This window comes from Limanda limanda, chromosome 15 (assembly GCF_963576545.1).
Source record: "Limanda limanda chromosome 15, fLimLim1.1, whole genome shotgun sequence".
Taxonomy (NCBI): domain Eukaryota; kingdom Metazoa; phylum Chordata; class Actinopteri; order Pleuronectiformes; family Pleuronectidae; genus Limanda; species Limanda limanda.
In genome coordinates, this window is record NC_083650.1 from 22,715,711 (window position 1) to 22,734,790 (window position 19,080).

The 19,080-nt window shown below is 43.6% G+C and overlaps 1 protein-coding gene, 1 long non-coding RNA gene and 1 pseudogene across 2 annotated transcripts; 2 read left to right on the forward strand and 1 right to left on the reverse strand.

Moving 5' to 3' along the window:
- The first annotated feature begins 2,540 nt into the window (after positions 1-2,540).
- On the forward strand, positions 2,541-9,314 carry LOC133021122 (protein NLRC3-like). The gene is made up of 8 exons (XM_061087897.1): positions 2,541-2,581; positions 2,659-2,752; positions 3,183-3,374; positions 3,475-3,594; positions 3,695-3,814; positions 4,224-4,438; positions 4,640-6,494; positions 8,671-9,314. Exons 3-8 carry the CDS (start codon positions 3,331-3,333, stop codon positions 9,101-9,103), a joined length of 2,787 nt encoding a protein of 928 aa, XP_060943880.1. The 5' UTR covers positions 2,541-2,581; positions 2,659-2,752; positions 3,183-3,330; the 3' UTR covers positions 9,104-9,314.
- Positions 9,315-13,616: 4,302 nt separating this feature from the next.
- On the forward strand, positions 13,617-16,383 carry LOC133021123 (uncharacterized). Its single transcript, XR_009682951.1, has 2 exons — positions 13,617-13,781; positions 15,994-16,383. It is a non-coding gene; the product is annotated as an uncharacterized LOC133021123 (long non-coding RNA).
- Positions 16,384-17,069: 686 nt separating this feature from the next.
- Positions 17,070-18,930, reverse strand: LOC133021064 (malate dehydrogenase, cytoplasmic-like; annotated as a pseudogene).
- Between the last annotated feature and the right edge of the window lie 150 nt (positions 18,931-19,080).

Below are 19,080 nucleotides of genomic sequence, written 5' to 3' on the forward strand. Positions count from 1 at the left end.
GTGAAAAATATAATTTTAACAAGATATTCTCTACAGTAAAAACTCCATAGTAGTCCAGCTCCTCCGTCAACAGGGGGCAGTATCTCTCCATGCCTCCAAAGTTCAACAGTTAGAAACAGATAGAAAAAAAGGCTCATATTTCTATAGTAACTTACAGGATAATTTGAATGTCACTACCATGCAGTAATTATTTACAATTAAACCAATTCAAAAATTAAAAAATCGATTTCAAATTTCTAAATATATCAGATTCCAGCCAGATTTGTTTTGTTATTGTAATATTAATTTAATATTTTCCTGGCCTTAAAGGGACTCTTACCTTTGTTGCATTTTTACACTTTTTTTGGATAAGGTTAAATTGGTATTAATAAGGTAATGACACTCTAAAATGCAAGACAGACCCACCAGGAGTAAAAACAAACAATTATTTCACTCTCATAATATTTAGTGAAAACTTCAACCAATAAAATTCTTCGGACCGAAGGACCTTATTGGCCGACAGACCTGTCTGTTTGCTGCATGGACATGCAGGTTTTCCGTCTGCTTCTTGTGGCGCATTCGGGCCCGTCATCATTTGTGAATGTAAATGTATATAACTTACCGGTGCTTCTGAATCCGAATCCATTGCTTTGGTAAACAAAAACTCACGTGCGTGCGCGGAGGCAGTAGGTTGAAAGTCTGCTTGTAAATAAAGTTTCTTCAAAAAAACACCGCGGATGGGAACGAGGGGGTGGGGCATTGGAGGAAGGCGGGATGATTTGAATGTGCTGTAATTCTCAAATGCAACAAAGGTAAGAGTCCCTTTAATTTATTCTATTTACCCTCGTGTTGTCCCTGCTTCCCCATGCGGTTGGCCTTGAGCGTTTTGGGTAGCGATTTAACTAACGCTTGTTGTTGTGATACCCTGCTTCAAACACACAGGCGCACCCGTGCACACACACAGCCAGGGTTCCCACTACTGTGGCCTTGTCAAACAGGGAGTCTGCCACAGCGGAGAGACACAACAGATTAGACTTAGAGTAAGATTTTATTTCTTTTTCTCACCACGTTTCATGAAACACTTCATTGTATTAGTTCTGGCACGTCCTCTCCCTTTCCTGAGCATTCGTGCTTTTCATTATTTCAAATCTCAAGATGAACTTCACACACTTTTCTAACGGCTGGTTTCCTGTTTTGTCTCTTTCTGTGGTCGTGCTCTGGGCTTGACCCTGCGTCTGAGTCAAAAAGATATACATCATTCCAATTAAAAGAAACAGTTGTAGTATTATTGATTCTATAGACTATACAGCTAATATTTATTCACAGGATAAAGGTAAAATATAGTCATAAGATAAAGAGCAAGATGGCCGCCATGTGCGGACGTTCGTCTCCGTTGGCCAGCAACGCAGACAAGACATCTAGTCCTTATATATAAATCGATGGTTGTTACAGTTAAAGTGACGTGTCAGCCATCTTTATTTAAAGTCTTTGATCTTAAATCTCCTCGAGGATCAAAGTTTCTTCTACATGTTTGAAGTGGAGTGAGAGAACTGTTCTTCAGTTTCCTGTTATCTGCATCATCACCACTAGATGTCACTAAATATGACAAATTAATCCTTAAAAAAAACAAACGTGTCTTTTGACCTTTGAAAGAAACATGAGGTTTTGACATCATCAGAGCAAGTACGACATTTTAAAACCATCTTTAAGGTCGTTCACTGTAGAACCTGTTTGGATCTTCTCTGAGGTTCCACCACCTTGTTTCCTCCAGTGTTGCAGCACCGACAGCAGAAGAGTCGTCTGATGAGGCCGTTGAACTTCTTGTCTCTGACGCCGTAGATGAGCGGACAGAGCAGACGTGGCAGCACATTGGTGAACAGGAAGATGACGAAGAGGATGGTGGTGCGGTCGTTGGGCCACGTGGTGACTGGAGCCATGTTGATGAAGGGCGAGAGGAACGACAGCGTGCAGATGAACAGCTGGACTCCGTGCAGCAGGATGGTGTTGAGGGTGTTTCTGGCCGAGGCCCGGTAAGATCCGGAAACTGTCTGGGCGGCGCAGAGGACTTTGAGGAAGGTGATGATCAACGTCAGGAAGACGAAGGAAAACATAAGAACCTGACGGAGAGAAAATCACTTTAATCTGTAAGTGTGAATTAATTTCTCTGTTGTGACCTCGTGTGTGATGGAGTTTGTAAAATGTTCTGAATGAGATTTCAACAATAAAGTTGAACTCAAGTATCAACACAACGTGACGTCACAGGCTGGTTGGTGAGCTGCTGCTCTGAAGCCTCACTTTGACTTTTTGTTCAGCTCCATCTTGGTTTTTTGAAACCAGAAGTAACCATATTTGGAGGAGCAGGGGGTGGAGCCTGAGTGTTTAACAGAACGTATTTTCACAATCATATGTTACAGCAGTGGTCACCAACCAGTCGAGAGTCTTCACTGTGGATCCCAGTAAAGCTCTGAGCCAGATACACACACGCACACACACAGAGTCATGTGATTTCCAGTAACTGCCCAGCGGAGGAGGAGTCTCCAGTGAAAGTGAAAGTGTTCAGACTCGTTCTAACTATGAGGAGCAGACGTGAAGTCTGAGGCTGGTGAGTGTTCAGCAACATTTATATTATTCATTGTGTTTAATAACAGAACGTGTTTTCACAATCATACGTTACAGCAGTGGTCCCCAACCAGTGGAGAGTCTTCACTGTGGATCCCAGTAAAGCTCTGGACTAACTGGCTGAGGTGTGAGGAGCATCGACCTGCAGAGCCAGGTACACACACACACACACACACACACACACACACACACACACACACACACACACACACACACACACACACACAAACACACACACCCACACACACACACACACACACATATATATATAACTTTATACAAAGCGATAGAACTGAGTGGAGATACAGAGTGCTGCTTCGAGAGAGAGAGAGAGAGAGAGAGAGACTCTTGTCCTTCCTGAGGTTTCTGATGACATCACTGTATTTCCTTGTATATAAGACGTCCTGTGTACTCAAATAAATAGCAGTACTACAAACTATGAAGCCCTGCATCTATTTCACAATAAAAACATTTAAAAATAAATGAATTGATTCAGTCGACAGAAACGCTGCAGTGTTTTTATTTTGAAATTGGTTGGCTACAGGAAGTGTTGCAAATATTTGTGTTTGTGACGTTTTCAACAGATAAACAATGAAACTGGTGTGAAAGATCATTTCACTGTGTTCTGCTGTAAACTGAGCACAGAACCAGAAGGAAATAGACCAGACCTTGAATATCTAGAAGAGCAGCGCGGCCTGAACCACAACTGAGCGGCAGCCGGCCCAGTGCAACATGGACGAGGACACTTCAGAGCAAGTTGGACCCTCACCCACAAAGTAAGAGACCTGCTACAAACATGTGAAGCTCCAAACTGAATCCTAACAGAATGAACCAGTGAATGATGTGTCCTGAGTAAAATCATGCTTGTGTTTGCAGAGGTCAGGACCACAGACTGAGAGCAGAGTCCCCAGGGTCCAGCTGTCTGTCTCTGAAGAGTGACTGGTCCAAGGATGCTCCTTACAACTTCAGTAAAGAACCTGGACCCTCACACACAAAGTAAGAGACCTGCTACAAACATGTGAAGCTCCAAACTGAATCCTAACAGAATGAACCAGTGAATGATGTGTTCTGAATAAAAACATGCTTGTGTTTGCAGAGGTCAGGACCACAGACTGAGAGCAGAGTCTCCAGGGTCCAGCTGTGTGTCTCTGAAGAGTGACTGGTCCAAGGATGCTCCTTACAACTTCAGTAAAGAACTTGTACCCTCACACACAGAGTAAGAGACTGTTTCTACTGTGACCTGCTCTGAAGAGGATCTAGTTTCCTCTAGTGTGGCCCCTGCATTAGGACACAGCTTCATTGAAGTTGGTGACTAATCTCTCAGAATCACTCAAAGAGCTCAGACCTCCACCAAGAACCAACACGCTCCTTATGAAACCACTTTGAAATCCACTAGAGATTAATTTGGATTTGGATAAACTGGTAAACATCACCCCCCCCCCCCCCCAGATCTTGTTAACAGACCACATCCTTCCACCAAGTTTACTGGTAATCTGTTGTTTTTTATAATTCCACTAACTAACCAACCAACACACAAACATACTGGGTGAAGACAAAACCTCCTTTATAGAAGTAATGACAACCTGTGACTGTGACATGTGAGTTATCAGGACATGTCTTCACAGGGAGAGGAAGAGGAGTCGTGTTTCTGAGGAGGAGCAGTCGTCCTGCTGTGCTTCGTGTCAGGACGTCCTGAAAGATCCAGTCTCCACCAGCTGTGGACACTGGTTCTGCAGACAGTGCATCACCTCATACTGGGACCAGTCTGGTTCTTCAGGAGACTCCTCCTGTCCCCAGTGTGGACAAAGATCCAGAACAGGAGCTGGAGCTCAGACAGCCGGTCAGAGCAGCACTGTACATGTGTCTGCTGATGTCTTCACTTCTGACAACAGCATTTTGTTCCTTCTACAGCATCAACATTTAACATCGTTATAAAAGCACAAAGTTAAAAAGCTTTTATTTTTCTGTATCTGATGAAAACAAACAGTAGATTCTCAGATTCTCAGATTCTCTGTCTCTGACATTGTTTCTTGTCTTTCAGCAGATCGTGGTCTGCAGGAGGTTTTCGATGAACATAAGCTCAGTGTGAGGAGAAGATGTGAAAATGTGACTGAAGGAAGTGATGAAAGAGGAAGTAGAACCCTCCTCAACAGGATCTACACTGAGCTCTACATCACAGAGGGACAGAGTGAAGAGGTTAATACTCAACATGAGGTGAGGCAGCTTGAGACGGCTTCCAAGATGAAGATCCTCCACGACACTCCCATCAGGTGCCACGACATCTTTAAAGCCTCCACTGACCAGCAGAGCAGCATCAGAGTCGTTCTGACCAACGGCGTTGCTGGCGTTGGAAAAACCTTCTCGGTGCAGAAGTTCACTCTGGACTGGGCAGAGGGTTTAGAAAACCAGGATGTGGGTCTGCTGGCTGTGCTTTCGTTCAGGGAGCTGAACCTGGTGAAGGACCAGCAGCACAGTCTCCTCACGCTGCTCCATGTTTTCCATCCAGCGTTACAGAAGCTCACGGCAGAGACGCTCGCTGTCTGTAAACCTTTGTTCATCTTTGACGGCCTGGATGAAAGCAGACCTTCTCTGGACTTCAACCACAGGGAGCTTGTGTCTGAGGTCACACAGAGGTCATCAGTCAACGTGCTGCTGACAAACCTCATCCGGGGGAATCTGCTTCCCTCGGCTCTCGTCTGGATAACCTCCAGACCTGCGGGGGCCAATCAGATCCCTCCTGCATGTGTTGACAGGGTCACAGAAGTACGAGGCTTCACTGACGCCCAGAAGGAGGAGTACTTCAGGAGGAGATTCAGTGATGAAGAGCAATGCAGCAGAATCGTCTCACACCTCAAGACGTCCAGGAGCCTCCACATCATGTGTCAAATCCCAGTCTTCTGCTGGATCAGTGCTACAGTTCTGGATCACATGTTGACCACAGACCAGAGAGGAGAGCTGCCCAAGACCCTGACTGACCTGTACTCACACTTCCTGCTGGTTCAGACAAAGAGGAAGAACAACAAGTACGGTGAGGGACATGAGACGACTCCACAGCAGCTGACGGAGGCTGACAGGGACGTTCTCCTGAAGCTGGGGAGGCTGGCACTTAAACATCTGGAGGAAGGAAACATCATGTTCTACCAAGAAGACCTGGAGCGGTGTGGTCTTAATGTCACAGAGGCCTCGGTGTACTCAGGAGTTTGTACTGAGATCTTCAGAAGAGACCGTGTGATCTTCCAGAAATCAGTCTACTGCTTTGTTCATCTGAGTGTTCAGGAGTTTCTGGCTGCAGTCTACATGTTCCACTGTTACACCGAGAGGAACACAGAAGAACTCAAGAACTTCTTTGGAACATGTGAGGACACAGACAGTACCTTCTCCCTAGATGACCTCCTGAAGAGAACCATGGAGAAATCCCTCACCAGTACAAATGGTCATCTGGACCTGTTTGTTCGCTTCCTTCACGGCCTCAGTCTGGAGTCCAACCAGAGAGTCTTAGGAGGCCTGCTGGGTCGGACAGAGAACAATCCAAATATCATCCATAGGGTCTTAGAAGGCCTGCTGGGTCGGACAGGGAACAATCCAAAGATCATCCAGAGAGTCATCAACAACCTGAAGGAGATGGAGAGTGATGACATTTCGCCTGACAGAAGCATCAACATCTTCCACTGTCTGACTGAGATGAACGACCACTCAGTTCATCAGCAGATGAAACAGTTCCTGACGTCAGAGAACAAATCAAAGGAGAAACTGTCTTTGATCCACTGTTCAGCTCTGGCCTACATGCTGCAGATGTCAGAGGAGGTTCTGGATGAGTTGGACCCGGAGAAGTTCAACACATCACACCAGGGTCGACTGAGACTGATCCCAGCTGTGAGGAACTGCAGGAAGGCTCGGTGAGTCCCGACATGATCAATAACATGTTCAATGAGTGGAGATGAGTCGTTCTTCAAATACACTCAGTGTTAAATTATCCTCATTGTTTTGGGCAGTGTGTGTGTTAGAGTGGTCAACACTGTGAGTACATCCTTTCTGTGTGTGGGTGTGTGTGTGTATCAAGTTATTATTAGTATGTACATATACATTCTCATTGTTCTCATGTACATATGAGAACAACTAGATCAGATGTGGAGAGTGAAATCCATCCATGTGATAACTGTGCTGGAGTTTGAGGATTCAGACCATGTGGGGTGCAAGGGAGATTATTGTATATGTATATACAGTGCTGTGAAAGATTATTGGCCCCCTTCCTGGTTTATTCTTTTTTTGCATATTTGTCATATTTAAATGTTTCAGATCATCAAACAAATTTTAATATTAGACAAAGATAACCCAAGTAAATACAAAATGCAGTTTTTAAATGATGATTTCATTTATTAAGGGAAAAAATCTATCCAAACCTACCTGGCCCTATGTGAAAAAGTAATTGACCCCCCTTGATAAATCATGAATGAACTTTGATTAACAACATTTTTGGGAAAGCTGAGTTCAATTTCACTAGCCACACCCAGGCCTGATTACTGCCAGACCTGTTGAATCAAGAAATCATTTAAATAGAACCTGTCTGACAAAGTGAAGCAGGCTAAAAGATCAAAAAAGCAACACATCATCCCGCGATCTAAAGAAATTCAAAAACAGATGAGACACAAAGTAATTGATATGTATCAGTCTGGAAAGGATTACAAAGCCATTTCTAAGGCTTTGGGACTTTAGCGAACCACGGTGAGAGACATTATCCACTAATGGAGAAGACTTGGAACAGTGGTGAACCTTCCCAGGAGTGGCCAGCCTACCAAAATTACTCCAAGAGCGCATCGACGACTCATCCAGGAGGTCTTTAAAGACCCCAGAACAACATCCAAGGAACTGCACGCCTCACTTGCCTCAGTTACGGTCAGTGTTCGTGATTCAACAATAAGAAAGAGACTTGGCAAAAATGGCTTCCATGGCAGAGTTCCAAGGCGAAAGACACTGCTGACCAAAAAGAACATAAAGGCTCCTCTCACATTTGCCAAAAAACATTTTGATAATCCCTAAGACTTTTAGGCAAATATTCTGTGGACTGAAGAAACAAAAGAAGAACTTTTTTGAAGGTGTGCGTCCCGTTACATCTGGCCTAAAACTAACACAGCATTTCATAAAAACAACATCATACCAACAGTCAAACATGGTGGTGGTAGTGTGATGGTCTGGGGCTGCTTTGCAGCTTCAGGACCTGGACAACTTCCAGGTCCTGACTTAAATCCGATTGAGATGCTGTGGCATGACCTTAAACAAGCTGCCAAGGGTGGCACAACCAGTTATTAGGTTTAGGTTTATTAGGTTTAGGTTTATTAGGCAGTTACTGTTTCACAGAGGGCCAAGTAGGTTTGGATAGATTTTTTCCCTTAATAAATGAAAACATGCCTTAAAAACTGCATTTTGTATTTACTCAGGTTATCTTTGTTTAATAATAAAATTTGTTTGATGATCTGAATCATTTAAGTGTGACAAATCTGCAAAAAAAAGGGGGGCAAATACTTTTTCACAGCACTGTATATCTGAGCAAACAGCTAGCACAGAGTGAGGTGACGATCACTGATGAGAATCACTGACTGTTCTTTTAAAATGAAGAAGCAGGATATATGGTTTATTCTTCTTTCTGGTCAAACTAGAGTACCCTGCGTTTGTCCTCCACCACCAACCAGTGCAGTGTCCGTCCCTCCAGATTCCTGACATGCTGCATTCACAATAATATGAGGTCACTGTAACCTTTGACCTTTGACTACTGAAATCTAATCAGTTTATCTTGGGTCTAATTTTGAAGAAATCCCCTAAAGACAGACTTGAGACATCATGTTCAAAAGATCATGAACATGTTCTGTGACCTTGACCTTTGACCTTTGAGCACCTGAATCTAATGAGTTCCTCTGTTAGTCTGAATGAACTCTTGGGCCAAATCTGAAAGGATTCTCTTGAGGAGTTTTTAACAAAAAGGGGATTTAACAGGGTGAGGGTCACATGATCATGTTTTGTATGAATGTTGTGTTTTCTGATTTAATTCTCACAGATTTGATATTTCTTTAATTACAGACTCAGTAGTTGTCAACTCTCAGAGACTCACTGTGAAGTCGTGGCCTCAGCTCTGAAGTCAGACCCCTCACATCTGACAGAACTGGATCTGAGTGACAACAAGCTGCAGGATTCAGGAGTGAAGCTGCTGTGTTCTGGACTGGAGAGTCCAAACTGTCGACTGGAGGCTCTGAGGTCCTTAAATCCTTCTTCACTTTTCAGACTTTCTTTCTTCTTGGGTCATTATTTATTAAAATTGTCTCAGTTCTGTTCTGCTCACTGTCCCTCAGTCATCTGTCCCTCACCCAGCCTGTCAGTCACGTCCACCTCATCAACTCCATTCACCTGCACTCACCTGCTCCTGATCACTGAGAAAGTGTCAGTAAATAACATGTGGACTGAGGCCGAGCACTTGTCCTCCTCCGGTTTTCAAAATAAGACACATTCTTATTGAAACACGTTGGACAGTTGATAAGTATAGAAACAAACAGGAAGTGACTGTCAGGGGCCATCCATACTTTAAACAGTGTTTAATAACACAAACCTGCTCAGTGACCAACACACAGAGAAGAAGCTGATGAATGAAACAATGGTCCAACATGTCTGATCTGATATTTATCTTCAGGTCACAGACAGGACTGAGGTCAGCAGCATGTTGAGAGTCTGTGTTGACATGATGATGATCCACAACAACAGGAGGACACATTCTAATATTCATATTTCTTTATCCAGGTTGGATCACGTTACCCTGCTACTATTGGCCGGCTTCCAAGCCCAAACGGCGTGCCTATTGTTTTGCTTCCGGTCTAGCTAGATCTGGCGTGGTGCTGTAGTTTATCTAAGGTTACTAGTTAACTAGGTAACTAGCCAAAAAGAACGTTAATCTTGCGAGATAAAAAATTTGACATCTTTAAAATAGGGTTGCGTTAACGTCGTTAATAACGCGTTTAACTGACAGCACTAATTTAACTATGAAGTATTTAAATATCGTCTCATTCTAAAGTAAAGAAAACAACAACTGGTCCAGTTCAGATGAAACTAGTGATAACATTTCTAGGCTTCTTTTCTCTTCAGTTTCTAATAATGGATCCTTTCACCTGAATCTTCCACACTGGAGCTTTAAGGTCAAAGGTCAGAACATGTGTTCCTAACAGTGAACACTGATACTGAGCTGAGAGATGTTTGTAGAATGAGCGCTGAGGACCGAGTCAGGCTCAATGTGACTGAAGTCTCACTGACAGAGAAACAATCCAATGCTGGACAATGTGTACATGTAATATTTCTGTGGAAGCTAACCAGGACTTGTCCCGGTGGTCCTGTGGACTGACCACATGACAGCGTGCTGCGTTGGTGTTCTGGCACTGGGCTCAGGGTCCAGAGTCCAAGTGGATTATATTTGATTCCTTTTATTTTTATGACCAATTTCTTTAGCACTGTTTCTTCCACTTTGGGTTAATTTCAAGCATGAAACCCTTCCTCTGGTTTCAGGACTTACATGGGGTCGTCCATGCCTTTATCTTTTCACCACTAGATCTCTGTCCCGCCCTGTACACACGTGTTCCTCAGGCTCCCTGCACCACTTTCAACTGGTCAAACTGCTGCTCAGATCATCGCCACTTCAAGAAAACATGATCATAGAACTGCTCGCCCTTTCACACATCAACTGTGGAACATGTTCTGACAAGTGGGTCGGACATTTTCTGGAGCTGAAGCAGCAGCAGGAGATTGTCCAGGTCCGACTCGTTCACAGCAACAGGAACATGTGGGAACATTCAGACGAGGGGCGGAGCCAAAACACATATCTCCATGACAACCATGGTTTTGTTAAGTTATGTTAAGTTACATGTTCACTGTGAAGGAGTTAGTGACGTCTCCAGGTGTCGTACATGTGAACGTTGTCGACTTGTTCACGTGTACGACTTCTGAACATGTCCAGCAGGATATTTAGAGACATCTAGTGGTGAAGTTACATATTAAAACAACTGAACCCCGAGGACACAATGACTTTCAAGCTGTTTTCAGTGATGAACTCTGTAAAATAGTGTCTGGACATTTTCTGGAGTTTGACTTTCACATATGAAGAACGGGTGGAGCAGCAGGAGGCCAGGCATGACGCATAAATCCTGCTGTGGAAAGATCAGTGTTGTTGTTTGCAGCTCATCCACACCGGCGTCGGCCCTCATCACCAAAAGATCTGGAATCTCCACGTGTTTCCAAGTTGACGTCTTCGTCTTCTACGTGTACGGCTCCTCTTCTTCATCCTGAGATATTTGTGTTCTTCCAGTTTCACGTCCGTCACGTGTTAGAAACCTCATCAACACGTCCACTCGCTCTCTGTGAATCCTCTGGACATTCACCTGCTCTATTCTCACATGGACTCATTCAGAACCTTTATTAGGAGGCTACAGGAAGAGTTCCAGAAAATGTCAAGAACAACTTGACTCAGACTTCAGGTCTGAAAACAGAGACAGTGATGTTTAGTCAAAGTCTTTTATTTTCACACATGAACTCTGTTTAATTTACAGTTAAGTTTTATTCTTTATCCAGGTTGGAGGGCTGCAGACTGTCAGAGATCAGCTGTTCTTCTCTGGCTTCAGCTCTGAGGTCAAACCCCTCTCATCTGAGAGAACTGAATCTGAGTAACAACGTCCTGCAGGACTCAGCAGTGAAGGAGCTGTGTGGTTTTCTACAGAGTCCAACCTGTCGACTGGAGAAACTGAGGTCAGACATCATATTTTGTTGTTAAAGGTTCACTCTAAATATAATATAAATTATTTAATTCTCAAGTCTGTAAATATAAAGTATGTAAATATATAGTATTTATTCATAAAGTATGTAAATATACAGTATTTAAATGTGAAATATTTAAATATAAATGTCTCATTCTAAAGTAAAGAAAACAGCAACTGGTCCAATTCAGATGAAACTAGGGAAAACATCTCTAGGATTCTTTTCTCTTCAGTTTCTAATAATGGATCCTTTCACCTGAATCTTCCACACTGGATCTTTAAGGTCAAAGGTCAGAACATGTGTTCCTAACAGTGAACACTGATACTGAGCTGAGAGATGTTTGTAGAATGAGCGCTGAGGACCGAGTCAAGCTCAATGTGACTGAAGTTTTAATGACAGAGAAACAATCCAATGCTGGACAATGTGTCCATGTAATGTTTCTGTGGAAGCTAACCAGGACATGTCCCGGTGGTCCTGTGGACTGACCACATGACAGCTTGCTGCGTTGGTGTTCTGGCACTGGGCTCAGGGTCCAGAGTCCAAGTTCATTATATTTGATTCCTTTTATTTTTCGGACCAAGTTCTTCAGCCCTGTTTCTTCCACTTTGGTTTCATTTCCAACATGAAACCCTTCCTCTGGTTTCAGGACTTACACGGGGTCGTCCATGCCTTTATCTTTTCACCACTAGATCTCTGTCCCGCCCTGTACACACGTGTTCCTCAGGCTCCCTGCACCACTTTCAACTGGTCAATCTGCTGCTCAGATCATCGCCACTTCAAGAAAACATGATCATAGAACTGCTCGCCCTTTCACACATCAACTGTGCAACATGTTCTGATAAGTGGGTCGGACATTTTCTGGATCTGAAGCAGCAGCAGGAGATTGTCCGGGTCCGACTCGTTCACAGCAACAGGAACATGTGGGAACATTCAGACGAGGGGCGGAGCCATAACACATATCTCCATGACAACCATGGTTTTGTTAAGTTATGTAAAGTTACAGGTTCACTGTGAAGGAGTTAGTGACGTCTCCAGGTGTTGTACATGTGAACGTAGTCCACTTGTTCACGTGTACGACTCCTGAACATGTCCAGCAAGATATCTAGACACATCTAGTGGTGAAGTTACATATTACAAACAACTGAACCCCGAGGACACAAGGACTTTCAAGCTGTTTTCAGTCATTAACTCTGTAAAATAGTGTCTGGACATTTTCTGGAGTTTGACTTTCACATATGAAGAACAGGTGGAGCAGCAGGAGGCCGGACATGACGTGTAAATCCTGCTGTTGAAAGATCAGTGTTATTGTTTACAGCTCATCCACACCGGCGTCGGCCCTCATCACCAAAAGATCTGGAATCTCCTCGTGTTTCCAAGTTGACGTCTTCGTCTTCTACGTGTACCGCTCCTCTTCTTCATCCTGAGATATTTGTGTTCTTCCAGTTTCACGTCCCTCACGTGTTAGAAACCTCATCAACACGTCCACATGCTCTCTTTGAATCCTCTGGACATTCACCTGCTCTATTCTCACATGGACTCACTCAGAAACTTTATTAGGAGGCTGCAGGAAAAGTTCCAGAAAATGTCAAGAACAACTTGACTCAGACTTCAGGTCTGAAAACAGAGACAGTGATGTTTTGTCAAAGTCTTTTATTTTCACACCTGAACTCAGTTTAATTAACAGTTAAGTTTTATTCTTTATCCAGGTTGTGGAGCTGCAGTCTGTCAGAGATCAGCTGTTCTTCTCTGGCTTCAGCTCTGAGGTCAAACCCCTCTCATCTGAGAGAACTGGATCTGAGCTTCAACGACCTGCAGGACTCAGCAGTGAAGGAGCTGTGTGGTTTTCTACAGAGTCCAACCTGTCAACTGGAGTCTCTGAGGTCAGTTCACTGACTGACTTTTGTAGATCTCATATCTATAAAACAGCATTTATACACAAGTGAACTCATTTAATTCTAATTTAACATAATTCCTCTTCATACATAACATGAATCCATTCATTAATGAATCTGTGACATTTTAAATATTCATTTACTTGTTAAAACACTTAGTGTAGTTCTGGATTTCCTAAACTGTATTTTTACTGAATCAGGACTCGTTTTTAGTCCAACATGTTTGATTACATATTTATCTTCCATGTTATGAGTCTCTGCTGACATCTATATTTGTCTGTTATTTTCACACATGAACTCAGTTTAATTTACAGTAAAGTTTTATTCTTTATCCAGGTTGTGTAGATGCAGACTGTCAGAGATCAGCTGTTCTTCTCTGGCTTCAGCTCTGAGGTCAAACCCCTCTCATCTGAGAGAACTGGATCTTATAGGAAACAACCTGAAGGACTCAGCAGTGAAGGAGCTGCTTGATCTACAGCAGAGTTCAACCTGTCGACTGGAGACTCTGAGGTCAGTAGATGGGTGGAGTCAGTCCACGGTGCTTTCATCAGTATTTTACTAAACACAGTCAGTATCACAGATCCAGGGTCTGTGCTACCAAGCAGGATTTGTGGTTATCAGGTTAACTTCAGGTTTAGTTTTTTCAGTCCTACGAAGCTCGTCCATTTTTTAACAAGGTAAATCACCATGGTAACTTCTGATGAACGGCTAACCTGCTCCAGGTTAAGTTGGAGATCAACCAGTATCAAAGCTCCGCCCACTGACCACAGTGACTCTACACTGTTGTGTGGTGCACACTCTCCTTAAAGGGACGGATAAGGGAAGTTTAAATCAACGTCTGGTTGGTTCAGTTGATCTCTAACTCATCCAGAACATCTCAATGTCTCCAGACTCATCCTGTCCCCAAAACACCAGATGACCTCAGTCAGCTTCCTGGAGACAGGTCCATGTGTCTTTATTGAGTAGTGATGTCAGAGGTGTCCACCACAGTGTGTGTCATCAGAGTCAGTGAGACATTGTGTATCCTCAGAGTCAGTGTGTGTCCTCAGAGACAGTGAGACAGTGTGTGTCCTCAGAGACAGTGAGTCAGTGTGTGTCCTCAGAGACAGTGAGTCAGTGTGTGTCCTCAGAGACAGTGAGTCAGAGTGTGTCCTCAGAGACAGTGTGTGTACTCAGAGACAGTGAGACAGTGTGTGTCCTCAGAGACAGTGAGACAGTGTGTGTCCTCAGAGACAGTGAGACAGTGTGTGTACTCATAGACAGTGAGACAGTGTATGTCCTCAGTCAGTGAGACATTGTGAGTCCTCAGAGACAGTGAGACAGTGTGTGTCCTCAGAGTCAGTGAGACAGTGTGTGTCCTCAGTCAGTGAGACAGTGTGAGTCCTCAGAGACAGTGAGACAGTGTGTGTCCTCAGTCAGTGAGACAGTGTGTGTCCTCAGAGACAGTGACAGTGTGTGTCCTCAGAGACAGTGTGTGTCCTCAGAGACATTGTGAGACAGTGTGTGTCATCAGAGACAGTGAGACAGTGTGTCTCTTCTTCTCTTTCGCTCGTCTTGTTGGTACACAACAGATTCAGATCTCGTGGCCTCGAGTTATTTATCTCATTCACACACGTTGTGTCATGGTCACGAAATATATTGTACCAGATGCCACCAGGGGGCGCTGTAACTCACACATTGACACGATCCCAGATGTTTTACCAGCTGTTCTTCCTGCATTTAGCAGCTGTGACTGAGTTTCTTTTATTCTGGATCATGTGTTTGTTCTCCTCTGATTTTTATTATAGAACAGTTCTTGGTTGTGAAATATGAGGCTCTGCTGTCAGTCAAACTGTCCATGTCTGTGGTTGGTCATGTCAGTAGACCCCGCCCCTTTAATGTGCACGCTCAGATCTCGAAGAGGATAACCTGAGTTAACTTAACGAGTTGATAACCAGAGTCATGTGACCACTTAACCTGTGTCTGTCAGGTTCAGTTGAGCTGATCTCAGAAAGGTCTCCTGGACATGTTGGAGTGTCTTCGTAGTTCAGGCCTCAGTGTTTCCTCAGTGAAGCTGTGAGAGGACAATGAGGACAGACGTCAGGATTGGACAGAGACACAGAGAGACAACAGTAGGTAAATCAGACGAGCCACAAGCTAATTGGGATCATGTGATTGAGTTGACGTGAAGACGACAGTTGTTGTTGTTTTCATGTGAACAGGAAGTGAAGCTGGACCACAGCTGACAGCCTCACATGAGGGACAGAGACGGTGTCGTCTTCATCTGATCTGAGACAGTTTGTCCTCTCACTTCATCAGTGAAGAACTGATCAGATGGATCTTTGTCACAGCTCTGAGATCAGTGGGACTGAAGCCTCTCCTCATCACCATGGTAACCAGGATCTCTTTCTACAGAGCAGAACCTCTGCTGAGGTCCATCTGTCTCAGCTGGTCCCAGTTTGTCAGAAGCAGATGTTCATCAACACACAGTGAAACATGTCTTCACCTGTAACAGCAGTAAATCCACCTCTCAGGTGTCCACTCTGCACTTTGACATGCAGTGGACACACACTGAGCTCTTAGCGTGTTCATTCCAACACGTGAACATGAAGCAGAGAGGAAGCTGCTCCACCTCTGAACAGGACTGAAGTCCCTGCTGCTCTTTCTACTGGATGTGCTGCATCACTGACTCACAGCTGATGAAGTGAGTCTCTGTAACACTGATGTCTTCTTCTCTCAACAGGTGGAAGTACTGAATGGAGCTGAGTGTGAAGAGGACAGTGTGTGTGGACGGAGGCTGAGCTGTGTCCTGAGGATCCAGAGGCTGAAGCAGCAGCAGCTTGTGTGTAGTCTCCAATCTACACAACCCCTAATCTGCAGAACATGCAGACTCCACACAGGAAGACCCATCTGAACCGGATTCAAACCTGTCGAGAAGGCTGTGATACATGATTTGTGATTTTGTGATACGTGATGTTGTGATATATGATGTTGTGATATATGATGATGGCTTTACTGGTGCCATATGCTTGGCCCTATTGTAATTTGAAGGATTTGTATTTCCGCTTTTGGGGATTTTTCAGGGCCTCGTTTTAATTATTTCTATAAATGATACATTGTGAATTTAACCAACTACAGATGTTACATCATTGTTCCTGATGCTGCTGGTGAGATAAATAGAGAAATACAGTCCTCGCCTGGTGACATTGTGGTATTGCACGGTACCACGGTTCCTATGGCAAAGGCAGGAAAACAGTAAAAAATATAATCTAAACAGCAAAATCTGGTCCTCCAGTAAATATAATTAAAAGTAATTGCCCACCATGAGAGAAAAAGCTTTATTTTCCATTAAACCTATGCTAACAACTAAATGCTACTAGTTAGTATTACTTTACAAGTGCTGCTATATTATACACTAGTTTGCCAGTAGTGAATTGCTGAGCTCTATGTCTCACTCAGTGTGGCTGGGTGATGCAGGTATTTTAATATATAAACCTTTTTTTATAAAAGTCACATTACTGTCTGACTGCTCAGCTGCTAAGCTGAAACCCCTGTGTTTGTGTTTGTCTGTCACTAAGATGATAGACAGGGAACAAAAGGAACACAACTTCATCATTGAATCTTTTTTTTATTGTTTAACTGAAAATAACTTGGAAACAAGCTGGTAACAAATGGTGGACTATAGTTAGAGTGGAGATACTTGTGTGTCCGGTGTTTCTGGTGTCGACTGAATATGAGACCAATGCAATAATCCATAACCAAATTAAAACTGGATGCATTTTTTTTTTCCACTAAACAGCAGACAGAGTCATTCAGGGTCTAGTCATACCCCAGGAAAGACACCGCCATGTCTCTCTCCCCGATCAGCTCTGCTGCTGTGGCGTCCATCCTCGATCGGGAAAAATTATTGATGGCCAGGCCGTCCACAATCGTCCAGTTCTTGTCCTAAAGCAAATACAAAGTGTTGTGTTTTTAAAAAAAAAATACTGACAAACAATCCTCTACAGTCTAAAGACACAAACCTTTTAATTAATTTAATGCCTCTCCCTTTGGAAAATCTTGTTTTTGCCGACCTCCAGTGGTTTAACTGCTCATCTGGTCGCTGTGTGCAGGTGAACTCACGCACCTCGTGACATCACTGTTAGACGTGGCTACAGGTGCATTTTTAACCACACCCACAAACTCATTGACACCGAATGTGGTCACAGGTGAAACTTTCAGCCAAAGAGAACGATGGCTTTGGGTCGATGTTATTCTTTGCACTTCAAATTTACTTATTTACACTAATTTAGTCTTTAAGTTGTTTATTGTTGCACATATAGAGAAGAACATAATGAATGTGAGTAACCATAAACTGATGACAAACGTGTGAAAGAAACAACTTATTGATTCCCTGCTGTGGCTACAAATCAACTAGCTGTAATCAAACCAAGTTTAGACCAGTCTCACCTTGATCTGGATCGGGAATGAATAGATGAGGTCTGCTGGGACTCCATATGAGTTTCCAGAAGAGTATACGCCCATAGAGGTCAACTCGTCCTAAAATATAGAGGTAGATTTACTGGTTAAACTGGAAGAGTTTAGGCCAAATCTTATCTTTCAGAAACAAAGGCTTGATCAACATGAGAAGTACAAACATCATCCAAAAAACAAACAGCGGATTCACCTGTAACACAAGATCTAACAGCCTGTGGTGCTGACAGAGAAACTTATAACCATACTGAGGTTATTCTTTGACAATTAAATTGGTAGGTAATGAAGGGTATAGTACAGTCTATCAATATTTGACATTGCCATAGCCATGTTTTGTCTGATTACAGCAACATGCAGACGTTCCAATGTTAAAACAACAGTATATATATGAACATGGCGTTTACCTGGGGGGTGCCTGACCAGATGTCTCTCATGTGGTCACAGATGGCCTTGGCAGCAGACATGGCACTGGACAGCTTCCTGGCCTTGGTGTCTGCAGCACCTCTCTGCTTCACTGTCTGAAACACACAGTGAATAAATTAGCAAATGGGTTAGCTTGAGTTGTGCAGCTAGTTTCTATGTTAATTTAAATAATACTGATATTCAGCTCACAGCTATGAAATCTCCTTTGAGCCAGGCATCATCCTTGACGGCATCGAAGCAGGCAAGCTCACTACCGGATATGTTGACCAAGCAGTGGTGCACATCTGGGTACTGGGTGGACGAGTTGTTGCCCCAGATAATCATGTTCTTGACGTTGGTAGCAGGAACGCATCAGCGAATCACCACCTAGAGGACGGAGAGGATATTCAGAAATGTAGGTAAAAACCCTAGGGCTGACAAAGTGGAACGCTGGGACACTGAAACGCACCCGAGAGCGAGCCCTGTTGTGGTCCAGACGGGTGAGACAGGAGAATTTCTCTTTGGGGATTGAGGGAGCAGACATGGTTGCAATCAGACAGTTGGTGTTTCCTACAACTAGCACCTGAAAATAAACAAGCTTACACTTATTAATACATCACCCTTAGAAAGTAAATACATACTTGTGTATATGTCCTTTGCCAATATTAGCCTGTGTTATTACCTTGACAGTCTTCTTGGCATACTTCTCCAGGGCGGCTCCCTGGCTCTTGAAGATGGCCACGTTGTCTTTGAGTAAGTCTTTCCTCTCCATGACCTCCCTCCTGGGCATTGAGCCGACCAAGATGGCAGCGTCCAGGTCCTTGAAGGCCACTCTCTCCTTGTCAGTGGGAATAATCTCTTCAGAAGAAGAATTTGATTGAAATTACTGTTGTGTTTACATACAAGCATTTCAATCCTCAACATTTTTCATCTAAAATTATGCTTTAATATGTTA

Bases quoted from the DNA above. Each gene is read 5' to 3' on its own strand.
- LOC133021122 (XM_061087897.1), top strand. From the start codon at position 3,331: ATGGACGAGGACACTTCAGAGCAAGTTGGACCCTCACCCACAAA. The intron at 3,375-3,474 runs GTAAGAGACCTG...TTGTGTTTGCAG, and splicing joins GTTGGACCCTCACCCACAAA to AGGTCAGGACCACAGACTGA. The intron at 3,595-3,694 runs GTAAGAGACCTG...TTGTGTTTGCAG, and splicing joins CCTGGACCCTCACACACAAA to AGGTCAGGACCACAGACTGA.